Source organism: Olea europaea, chromosome 12 (genome assembly GCF_002742605.1).
Source record: "Olea europaea var. sylvestris chromosome 12, O_europaea_v1, whole genome shotgun sequence".
NCBI classification, from domain to species: Eukaryota; Viridiplantae; Streptophyta; class Magnoliopsida; order Lamiales; family Oleaceae; genus Olea; species Olea europaea.
The window spans coordinates 14,879,627-14,891,821 of NC_036248.1; the positions used below are offsets into that span (position 1 = coordinate 14,879,627).

The 12,195-nt window shown below is 29.9% G+C and overlaps 1 protein-coding gene across 1 annotated transcript; it reads left to right on the plus strand.

Moving 5' to 3' along the window:
* Positions 1-8,248: 8,248 nt before the first annotated feature.
* On the plus strand, positions 8,249-11,983 carry LOC111405816 (GDSL esterase/lipase At5g33370-like). The gene is made up of 5 exons (XM_023034872.1): positions 8,249-8,552; positions 8,779-8,906; positions 10,256-10,498; positions 11,070-11,322; positions 11,473-11,983. The coding sequence occupies exons 1-5, from the start codon at positions 8,306-8,308 to the stop codon at positions 11,703-11,705; spliced, it is 1,104 nt and encodes a 367-aa protein (XP_022890640.1). The 5' UTR covers positions 8,249-8,305; the 3' UTR covers positions 11,706-11,983.
* Positions 11,984-12,195: the final 212 nt, after the last annotated feature.

The window sequence follows — 12,195 nt, forward strand, 5'->3', positions numbered from 1 at the left end:
AGAACACTCTTTTTTTTTTTTATCCTTTGATTTTTCTCTAATTTTTATTATTGCCCTTTCCTTACCCATGCCATGCTATTAATTCCATAACTTTTTCAGCTCTCAAATACTATTAGCAGAGCCGGCCCTGAAATTTTGGGTGCCCTGTGAAAGATTTTAAAATAGTACCCCCTTCAAGTAACTAAAACATATATGAAAAGAAAATATTTCAATAATATTATTTCATTGCAAAAATACGATATTAATTTTAATTTTTACATACATGAACAAGAAAAACATAAATAAAGCTCAAAAGCATCTCTCGAACTTCATTAAGATTCATATGTCATCAACAAAGAACCATCATAGCCACTAACCTCTTCACGCAATTCCATATAAGCAAACCTTGAAAAAATATATATGTCAGGTGTAAAAGCTTGAAATGCAATAAATCATATAAATATATTTCTTCTCGCATTTTTAAAAGCAAACTCACTAATTAAACTTTCGTAATCAATATTTTCTAGAAAATCTTGCTCAATAGATATCAAAGCTAATCCACTCAATCGTTCTTGTAACGTGGTTGATCGCAAATAAGATTTTAATAACTTTAATTTAAAAAAAAAAAAAGATTCTCTCAACAGATGCAACAGTAACAGGAATTGTTAATAATATTCTATAAGCAATATATGTATTCGAAAAGCAATTCAATCTTTTCAAATAAGTCAATATATCAAAAGCTGTCTTTATTTCTTTTGGTAAAAGATTTCTCAAAACTTTTAACTCCTGAAATAAATCTTTGCCATAAAAATCGCAAAAAATTACATGTTTTAAAACAATATCAAGACAATCACAAAATGCTTTCAAATTAGCATCATCCAATGAGTTTAACTTATCAGAAGAAAATAGAAATCCAATTTTTTTCATATGAATTGAATTGATCAAACTTTCATTTAAGTGATCGAATTGCTTGATCCATTATATAAAAGAAATAATTGGTTTTAAAAGATTCTTCAGGTGATTGTGCATTGTCTACAGAAGTATTTTCATCAAAATGTTTCTTTCCACGTTCAGGCAAAGCGAATTCAGATTTTAACAAGTTCTTGTAAAGCGAAGTCAAATCAACGAAATCATAGAACGAGATTGATGAAAAGATAATAAAGAAAAGATAAAAGGTAATTCAAAATTTCAGCAAGGATTTAATGAAAATTATGAATCGTCAATCGTCGCTTAAGGAAAAAGAGAGAATTTTTTGGAGTATTAGAGAAAAAGACGATTTCTCCAAAAAGATGGTTCGTTTTTGTCTTCTCTGCTTCAATTATATTTGATGTAATTGGAAAAGATAGTTGGTTTCTTTAATTCTTTTTTTTTTTTCAAAAAGATTATTGGAAAACGCGGTTGTTCAATTTTTCTTTCTTTTCTCAGTTATATGGCTGGCCTGATCTCTTTTCGACTTTTCCTACACATTATTTAAAGTAGGAATACTATTTAAGAATATTATATTCAAGGAAATTATATTTAGTTAGTCACATTATTCTTAATTTTAATATCTTATGCATCATAATAAAAATTTTATATTTTAAAATTAATATATATTTTAAATATTTAATTATAAATAAATATACAACTATAAAGAAAAATAATAATAAAATTTGGTGCCCTTACAATTTTGAGGTCCCGTGCGGTTACTCAACTCGCGCACCCTCATGACCACATCTGACTATTAGTTTCCAAATCCATAGTCAAGTTTGTTGTTTGTTCAATATACAAAGCCCTGATATTATCTTCTTTCAACCAATCCAAAGGTAAAGGAAAAAGAGCGAAAATTGAAAACTAAAGTAACTTGCAAAATAATATTAAAAAAAATGAAATATGGAGGCATATCAAAGTTCAATAGGGAGTTTCCTGTTTCCAGCCTAGATACTTTCTGTGAGTTGGATTGGTCTGCAACTTGGCTGTATAGTATTTTACTTTGTGTAATCAAATGGTAAAATTTTTTTAATATTTATATATGCCAGCGTCTTCCCGAAATGGATGAGTGAGGAATTTCTTGTTCATAGATCTTGAACCAAATCAATAATATTCATTTCTTAATAGATTTATCTATTTATTGATGAAACAAAAGTCCGTGATGATCTATGGTGATATGTAATTATGGCTCTCCCATTTGTAATTGCTCTTACTGTATGTGAGTTTGTGTGGTATGCTTTGGTGATTATGATTCCAGCAAGACTATGATGTCACAAATTTATTTCTTGAATTATCTATATTCTCAATTTCCATTTATGAAAATTCTAATATTATACTACTTCATTTTCGCCTTATTTTGTAAATTATCTGTTCCCAGAGATGCTTTGTTGTAATAAGATCACTTGTCGTGGGTGGGTCGGAGGCCTTGAGAGACTCTGAAGTAGCTTATGCGCTATAAAGTCATGTTGACGTTACATGTAATGGGATGAATATATTGTGTTTTTTCTTTTAATTTTGAAATTATAATACGAATAAATTTAGAGTGAAATAAATATATAAAAGATGCATAGATTGATAGTGTTTAAATGAATAAATTTAATAAAAATAAAATTGAAATGTGATGCGAAAGAAAATAGTAATTTTTAAAATTTTATTGGGATTAGTGATAGATATATCTCAGTCTTTTCACATTCCAATTTTCTGATCCAAAAGGGCCAAAACTGGCACTGAATGAATACAAGTTATCCTGACTTCTTACAGCCATGAAAAAGTTGCAGTGATGCCAAATTAAATAGCCGAAAAATAAGGTATTCATAAATGGACTTCTGATTTCTGACAGCCAGAGGTGACATAGAGCAACTGCCTCTGTATTTTGACTTTTCCTAATTTTGACTAATTCACAATTGACTATACCTATTAATTTTGCAACTTCAAGTAGAGTTGAACAAAATTTTCGAATCAAACTCGATTCGAACTGAATTGAATCGAGCAGTATTTTTTATGTTAAATATTCGAACAAATATTTGAATTGAGAACCGACAAATTTGATTCAATTCTCAATTTTAAATTAAGAACCGAAGAATCGAATAAAATTCGAATCTCCCTAATTTTTTAATTAATTTAAATAAATCAAATTATTTTATTTTTCTCAATAGATTTACTAAATAGTTAATTTAGTTCAAATCCAAAAATATAATTTTTCTATTTCTAATTTTCAATTCAAAGTCAACTTAATCAAATTAACCTAAATTTTATCCAAATCTGTTACTCTACCGTAATGTCATTTCTATCATTTTGAAAAAATTGAATTGAAGTTCGACGATGCCTCTTAATTTTTTAATATTTATATATGCCAGCGTCTTTTCAAAATGGATGAGTTAGGAATTTCATGTTCATAGATCTTGAACCAAATCAATAATATACATTTCTTAATAGATTTATCTATTTATTGATGAAACAAAAGTCTGTGATGATCTACGGTGATATTTAATTATGGCTCTCCCATTTGTAATTGCTCTTACTGTATGTGAGTTTGTGTGGTATGCTTTGGTGATTATGATTCCAGCAAGACTATGATGTCACAAATTTATTTCTTGAATTATCTATATTCTCAATTTCCATTTATGAAAAATCTAATATTATACTACTTCATTTTCGCCTTATTTTGTAAATTATCTGTTCCCAGAGATGTTTTGTTGTAATAAGATCACTTGTCGTGGGAGGGTCGGAGGTCTTGAGAGATTCTGAAGTAGGTTATGCGTTATAAAGCCATGTTGGCGTTACATGTAATGGGATGAATATATTGGGCAAAATATTTTATTTTATAAATTTATAATTAAAAATGAGTATGAAAATTTAAAAACTTTATTTTAAAGGGAGATAATCAAGTGCTAAATTAACATTGTTTTGAATCCTCTTTTTTCTTACTTCTTATTATGCTCCTATTTGGTGGTCATTATCGAGGAAAAATGATGTTTTGAATAGTATTTTTTGAAAAATATATAGTTAAAATGTAAGAAAAGATTTTGGATTTAGGTATAAAATATTTTATTGTGTGAATGTATGATTGAAAATTAGTATGATAATTAAAGAATTTTGTTTTAAAATGAAACAAATAAGGGGGTAAACTGTAAAACGGTGTTCCTATAGTTGTTACAAGGTTAAGTGTCATTTATGGATTAGTATGGGAGTCATTTACTACAAATGACTTTGAAACTTTTAGGGACGACCTCATTTAGCTCTTGTTTATTTTTGTTAAAGCTTAAATTTTTAATTAATTTTAATTTTGGTAAAATTTGATGAAATTTGTTATTAAAAAATTGATAATAATGAATCAAACTTGATTCGAACTGAATTGAATCGAGCAGTATTTTTTATGTTAAATATTCGAACAAATATTTGAATTGAGAACCGACAAATTTGATTCAATTCTCAATTTTAAATCAAGAACCGAAGAATCGAATAAAATTCGAATCTCCCTAATTTTTTAATTAATTTAAATAAATCAAATTATTTTATTTTTCTCAATTGTGACCTAAAAAAAATTGATAAAATATAAAGACCATACTGGAGCTTAATTTATAACGTACTCCTAATTTAGCTCTTGTTTGATGGTCATTATTTTGTCAAAACAATATTTTGAATAGTAATTTTAAGGAGAATGTATGATTAAAAATACAGAAAAAAGTTTTAAATTTTCTTGCATAATATTTTATAATGTGAATGTATATATAAAAAAATTAATTTTTAAATGGAGTTTTGTTATTTGTACCCGGAGTTTGACACTCCAAGTTACCTGATATGAGTGAGGGGGTCGGGCCCTACACATTTATTGACGTGGATCCCCCGACCCTCATGTAAGTAGCAGGTAATTCGGAGTGTCAAACTCCGAGTACTTGTAGTAAAACTTTTTTTTAATAATAGTTATTAAACAGGGAATTATTATAACCCATACAAATGACATGACAAAGAGGCAATACAGAGTTAAAAGAAGTAGCTTGTCCCAGATGATACGTAATACTGTATAGCATCATAAATTAAAATTTTAGTTTGTTTTCCCAAAAAAATTAATTATAATACGATACTTTGGAACCGAATGAAACCGAACAGAATGATTCCATAATTAAATTTGGACTCGACGATTCCACTTAAATACTCAAAAATCTCAGGTCCGATTCAATTCTCATTAGAACCAAATCGAACCGGACCATATTTAGCCTTAACTCCAAGGGTGAACTTTAAGCCGATGTCAAACTGCCAATTTTCATCAATGGTCTTTCTAGAATGTGTGGTTAAAAAGTAGGAAAAAATTTAATTTTACAGGCAAAATATTTTATTTTATAAATTTATAATTAAAAATGAGTATGAAAATTTTAAAACTTTATTTTAAAGGGAGATAATCAAGTGCTAAATTAACATTGTTTTGAATCCTCTTTTTTCTTACTTCTTATTATGCTCTTATTTGGTGGTCATTATCGAGGAAAAATGATGTTTTGAATAGTATTTTTTGAAAAATATATAGTTAAAATGTAAGGAAAGATTTTGGATTTAGGTACAAAATATTTTATTGTGTGAATGTATGATTGAAAATTAGTATGATAATTAAAGAATTTTATTTTAAAATGAAACAAATAAGGGGGTAAACTGTAAAACGGTGTTCCTATAGTTGTTACAAGGTTAAGTGTCATTTATGGATAAGTATGGGAGTCATTTACTACAAATGACTTTGAAACTTTTAGGGACGACCTCATTTAGCTCTTGTTTATTTTTGTTAAAGCTTAAATTTTTAATTAATTTTAATTTTGGTAAAATTTGATGAAATTTGTTATTAAAAAATTGATAATAATTGTGAGAAAAAATTTACGTGACCAAAAAAAAGTTGATAAAATATAAAGACCATACTGGAGCTTAATTTACAACGTACTACTAATTTAGTTCTTGTTTGATGGTCATTATTTTGTCAAAACAATATTTTGAATAGTAATTTTAAGGAGAATGTATGATTAAAAATACAGAAAAAGTTTTAAATTTTCTTGCATAATATTTTATAGTGTGAATGTGTATATAAAAAAATTAATTTTTAAATAGAGTTTTGTTATTTGTACCCGGAGTTTGATACTCCAAGTTACCTGATGTGAGTGAGGGGGTCGGGTCCTACACATTTATTGACATGGATCCCCCGACCCCCATGTAAGTAGCAGGTAATTCGGAGTGTCAAACTCCGAGTACTTGTAGTAAAACTTTTTTTTAATAATAGTTATTAAACAGGGAATTATTATAACCCATACAAATGACATGACAAAGAGGCAATACAGAGTTAAAAGAAGTAGCTTGTCCCAGATGATACGTAATACTGTATAGCATCATAAATTAAAATTTTAGTTTGTTTTCCTTGTATAATGATAAGTAATGTTCATTCATATAGATGCAAAGGGCAGAAGTGAGGTTATCTCAAATCTTTCTGGCAGTCATAGTGTGAGGGTTCGATTCCTGAGATATGAAATTTGACTCTTTGTAGGCATAGTGTATATGAAACTCTTGTTCCCTGATTTGTTGGGGCACATCTCGCGATTTACCTCCTTCACAAAACTCTAAAGATGGAGCTGTAGGGACCCTCAGGATTAGAGTTCAACCTTTAATAATGTTGCTTGGACCGGGGCGAGGGGGGCGGGGGAATGTGCAATTACAGGATGATTTGGCAGCTCCTGATCAAGCATTTTTATCTTTTTTTTTTTTTTTTTTAAGAAGAGTTCTGTGATTGACTTGGAGTGTAGCAGAAACTACACTGTAGATATCTTTGGTCAGTAGGCTGAAAATTCTTTGACAGCCATGAATTAAATAACTCCTACACCATGCTGTGTAGAATAGTACACTGTATGTCCAGTCCTTGAGCAGACACACTCATAAATGGGCCTATCAGTGAGTAGGTCATACAGGATTCAGGTCTGTTTGCAAATTTATAGGTTGGTTGATTAATAGTTTTTGGTTGAATACTTTACTTTTTTAGTTATTTATTTTGAAATGTATAATGGTAAATAAATAAATTTATTTTCAGATATAATAGAAAATTATTCACGCCTACTGGTGCTCACTAAACTCAAATTAAGGCATATAAATTTTTACCTTTTTACACATATCTTTGATAAATAGAGTATTTTTCATCTACATGTGTCCTTTTAAATTTTAGGCAAATTTCAAGGCAAATACAACTTGGTTAAAAGTTCTAAGTGCATTTTTGGGCTTAAATTAAAATTTAAGTGATAATATACTTTGAATTTTACGAAATGTGTGGATAACAAGTGTGTAGTAATTGTGAATCCTACTAAATATGAAGATGAAAAGAATGTTTGATCATAAGTAATTAAATAATGAGTAATGTTATTTAATCTCATTAGGGTTACAATCTCAATTTAAGTAATGTCAATGTGATATTAAATGATAGGTGAAATTAAATAAGTACACTTATTATTTAACGTCACCTAAATTGAGGTTGTAATTTCAATGGGCTATATAGCATTATTCTTAAATAATAATCACTTCCCAAACATGCGATAAATTTATTCTGAATATCTATTTAGTTATTCCGTCTCTACTAACTACATTAACAAAGAATCCCATCACCTCATTCATGCATCCTTGTCACATACATACCTATGTATTGAGGCATCACGAATACAGTATAACTAAGAAACTAAATCGATACGGCGAAATTAACTAGAGCAATGGACACTCCTAAAATGTATTGTTACAAAATTGGGAAATAAAGATTTTGTAAATTCATAATTATAGATCTGATATTGGAATAGATTCAATGACAGATTTTTATACACGGGTACACTTGACAAATTTTCATTAACAGTTAAAAATATTAAAACAAAAAATTGCAAATCAAAAACTACCAAATCAATTTTTAAAAAAGTGGCCTATCATTGAGCCTGCTAAAACGGCATTATTATAATAACTAATACCTCATGGTTGTCAAAGATGACAAACCTTAAAATCTAGGATTTAAAGAAAACAAGAAACCTTAATCAGCGCGGGGGGGGGGGGGGGGGGGTGGATTTTCCATTGCCAAAAATAATAAGTGTATAAAAATAGTATCAAAATAAAGCTAAGGCCACGAGGGCCTTGCCTAGAACTGGATCAGTCCTACAGCAAAATTGCTGTCTTTCTACTGCATCATAGTTGACCACAGTTTTTATTCAATATCTCATGATTTGGACACTGCCATTTATTAGGGTTCAACCAAATATCACTATAAATCTATTCATATACTTCTCATACAGACTGCAACTCACATACTTCACTGATATATACATATATAAAGAGAGAGAATCTCCTTCTAAGTATTTTAAACATGTCTGCTTCAAAGTCTTTCACCATCTTGGTTGTCTGCCTAGCGATGATCATGATCAGTATAGTTGCACCACCAGTCGAGGGTGCCCGTGCTTTCTTTGTGTTTGGGGATTCACTTGTCGATAATGGTAATAACAACTACTTGGTAACCTATGCGCGGGCCGATTCTCCTCCTTACGGCATTGACTATCCGTCCCATCGTCCCACTGGCCGTTTTTCTAACGGCTATAACATTCCTGATCTCATCAGTAAGTTTGAAAATCGTATATTTTGTTCAACTCTTGCTACCAACCATCTATTCAAATATTATGCTTATTCGTGGAGCACATCCTGCGATTTATAAGTTTTAGAAACGGGACGGTGGGATCCTCAAGATTGGGGTTCAACCTTTTTTTTTTTTTTTTCAAATATTATGCTTATACGTTGCTGCTTAATTATGTTATTGTATTTTGACGTGACAATGTTTATTAATAGGCCAATATCTAGGTGCTGAGTCGACATTGCCCTACTTGAGCCCCGAGTTAAGAGGGCAAAGACTTCTGGTTGGGGCAAATTTCGCCTCTGCAGGAATCGGAATTTTAAATGACACCGGGATTCAGTTCGTAAGTACTGTCAACTTTCTTGTACAGAATTTCGTCTACAGTCCATATTTTGCTTAGAAAATTGAAAAGAAAGCAAAAAAGAAGGCGCATATTTGTATCTATTTATGAAAAATCGTCTCATTTAAAAACTTAAACGATTAAAGAAAAAATATCGTCTCTAAAAAATTATATTGTAAAGGAAAGCAGAATTTGATTTATAGTTATACATATTAAACGATATTTTCCTTCAAATCAACCCTTCTCTGTCTCTCCCTCCAAAACTTCTATGAAATTAAAATTTGAAGAGCATGTACAAAATGGTGCAATATTTCCTCTAATGAAAAGGACAGTTTTCTAACCATATATTTACAAATGTCTTGATATGCAAGAAAATGACATTAAGGGCATCTCCAACCTTTACACCATTTTGCACCAAATATTTGGTGAAATCCCTCTCCGACTCAACACCAAATTTTACATCATTTCATTGATTTTGCAACAAAATAGTGTAAGTGAATAGTATTACACTAAGTAAAATGGTACAAGGGAATAATGTTGCAATTTACTTGCATCATTTTACACCAAATTGGTAAAAGTCCTTTTTGCCATTTTTCGTTTATCACCAAATGATATCAAGGGTATTTGTGTCATTTTGCATTATACATAATTATTAATTATTAATTAAGTAATTAATTAATTTATTATTATTATTATTATTATTATTATTATTATTATTATTATTATTATTTATTTTATTTTTTTTGTAGTAAATCCTGTAATTAATAATAATCGAGGAATGTAGGATGAATATATGAATTTCGATAATTAAATTACGAAACTAGGTCGAATTTGTCGTATCATAATTTCGGGATTCAAAATAAACTACGTTGTTTTTAATAACATGATTTAATACTTTCTTAGTTGTGGTATTTTTATTAATTGTACTATATTTTTAATTTATTGACGAATTTAATATTTTCGTAAACGAAACATAATTATGTATGTAGTAATTTATGTAGTAGTAAATTAAATAAATAAATAATTTTTCAGCTATATAAATTGTTAAGTATAAAAAAATTGAAGAAAATGATTAAACACCATTCATTTGGAGCAACTTTTGGTGTAATGAGTTGGAGATGATTTTTAGTTTGATGTAAGATTTGGTGCAAAATGATGCAAATTTTGATACGGAATTGAAGATGGTATAATTTCTTTCTGCATTTGGTCTCGTGTTATACATGGACCACCTCGTCTATAAGGTCAAAATTCTTAAAATAATGGCATTTATTTATTATAATTTAGTCTTCAAAACAACCCATCATATCATTTATTTTGGTATTTTCATTCTCCAAATTAATTTTGGCCTGCAGGCAAACATAATAAGAATCTTCAAGCAACTAGAGTTTTTCCAAGTTTACCAGACGCGAGTTACTGCTCTCATTGGGGCAGAAGAGACACAGAGGCTTGTGAATGGGGCCCTCGTTCTTATCACACTTGGTGGCAATGATTTTGTCAACAATTACTTTTATACCCCCGTTACTGCTCGAAGGCTTCAATATAGTCTCCAGGATTTCTCACGTTATCTCATTTCTGAATATAAGAAGATTTTAACAGTAATTACTTTTCTTTCTTTGTTGTTTTTATAATCTATTTCCTTAGCACTACAAGATGATTTTAGAAGTAAATCTTATGATATATTCGGTAGGAATATTTACATAATATCGGACAGTATTAAAGAAAAAGATAAAATCTTGTTAATTATAAATTTGTAGTGTATGTCTACTAATTGATACCAAACATGCTTAGCTCACCTTAAATTTATTGAGATAAGATAAAGACTCCATCCCTATTTGGTTCTTATTTTTTAAAATTTATTAATTTTTTTAAAAATAATTTTTAATCTTAGAAATGATGGGACCAATAAATTTTATCAACTTTTATAAAAAAATTGTTAAAAATCTGATTTTTAGTCAAAGCAACACAGGAGTTTCATTTACTTTTGTAATTGGAGTATGTTATTAACATGTTAGGACAATTAAAAAAGCAATCACTTAATGATTTGAAATGAGGGATCAGTATTCAATGCTAATGGGTCAAATTTCACAGGAAGAAATTTAATGAAGTTATTGACTTATTATTGCAATAAAAATACTGCAAAAGTTGACTTATTTGGATGCACCGCAGAGACTTTATGAATTGGGAGCCCGAAGGGTCCTTGTCACAGGAACTGGACCATTAGGTTGTGTTCCAGCAGAACTGGCGCGAAGGAGCCTTAATGGCGAATGTGCGGTGGAGCCACAACGTGCGTCCGAAATATTCAACCCCCTTCTCGTCCAAATGGTTCGAGATCTCAATCAGGAGATTGGCTCAGACGTGTTCGTTGCTGTTAACACAATGCAAATGCAAAACAACTTCATCAACAATCCTCAAACCTACGGTCAGTACATCTCACTCCATCCTTTGCATGTCTCGAATCTTTAAAAAGGGTCATTTCGCAAACATTTTAAACAATCTAGTTCGTTTTCTAATATAATGTATTTTTTCATGCTCCTAGTTGACTCTAAAATTATGGAGAACATTTGAACAGGTTTTATCACGTCGAAGATAGCATGTTGTGGACAAGGACCCTATAACGGACTAGGAATTTGCACACCTGCATCCAGTTTGTGCCCCAACAGGGATTTATATGCATTTTGGGATGCATTCCATCCATCAGAAAAAGCGAACAAGATTATTGTCAAAACAATACTCAGTGGTTCTCAGAACTACATGTTTCCTATGAACCTAAGCACAATCATGGCCATGGATTCCAGGACCTAATTTAGTAATGATATGAGATCTTGAAAATAAATCTATATTAAATTTAAGTATGTAACCAGTTCTTAAGTTTGCTTCAAGTTGTTTGTAATCCATGCTCCATTCACTGCACCTCAATGCAGCTGATCAATATGTGCGGTGAAAGGGGTGGGCGGTTGGGTCTAAGTGTGAAAGATTTGTCAACTAGTTTAATACAATGCCCTGTCATATAAGAGTGCAAGCAATTACTGTGTAGGGACGGTTCTCTTTTTTATAGTTTTATATTATTATGTAATTCTAGACGTTGATTGTTTTCATTCAAGAAATATAAGTATTAAAATAAAATAATAATATATGATTTTTTTTTGTCTTCTTTACCTTTTATATGAAGTAATTAAATCATGGCTTGAGAGTAGATATAGGAATTAATGCATTAATGAAATTTGAGGTAATGGATAGTCAAAATTAGAATAACTAGTCATACTATGTGTAGCCCCTCAAGCAATAATAGAAA

Bases quoted from the DNA above. Each gene is read 5' to 3' on its own strand.
- LOC111405816 (XM_023034872.1), top strand. From the start codon at position 8,306: ATGTCTGCTTCAAAGTCTTTCACCATCTTGGTTGTCTGCCTAGCGATG. The intron at 8,907-10,255 runs GTAAGTACTGTC...TTTGGCCTGCAG, and splicing joins ATGACACCGGGATTCAGTTC to GCAAACATAATAAGAATCTT. The intron at 11,323-11,472 runs GTCAGTACATCT...ACATTTGAACAG, and splicing joins CAACAATCCTCAAACCTACG to GTTTTATCACGTCGAAGATA.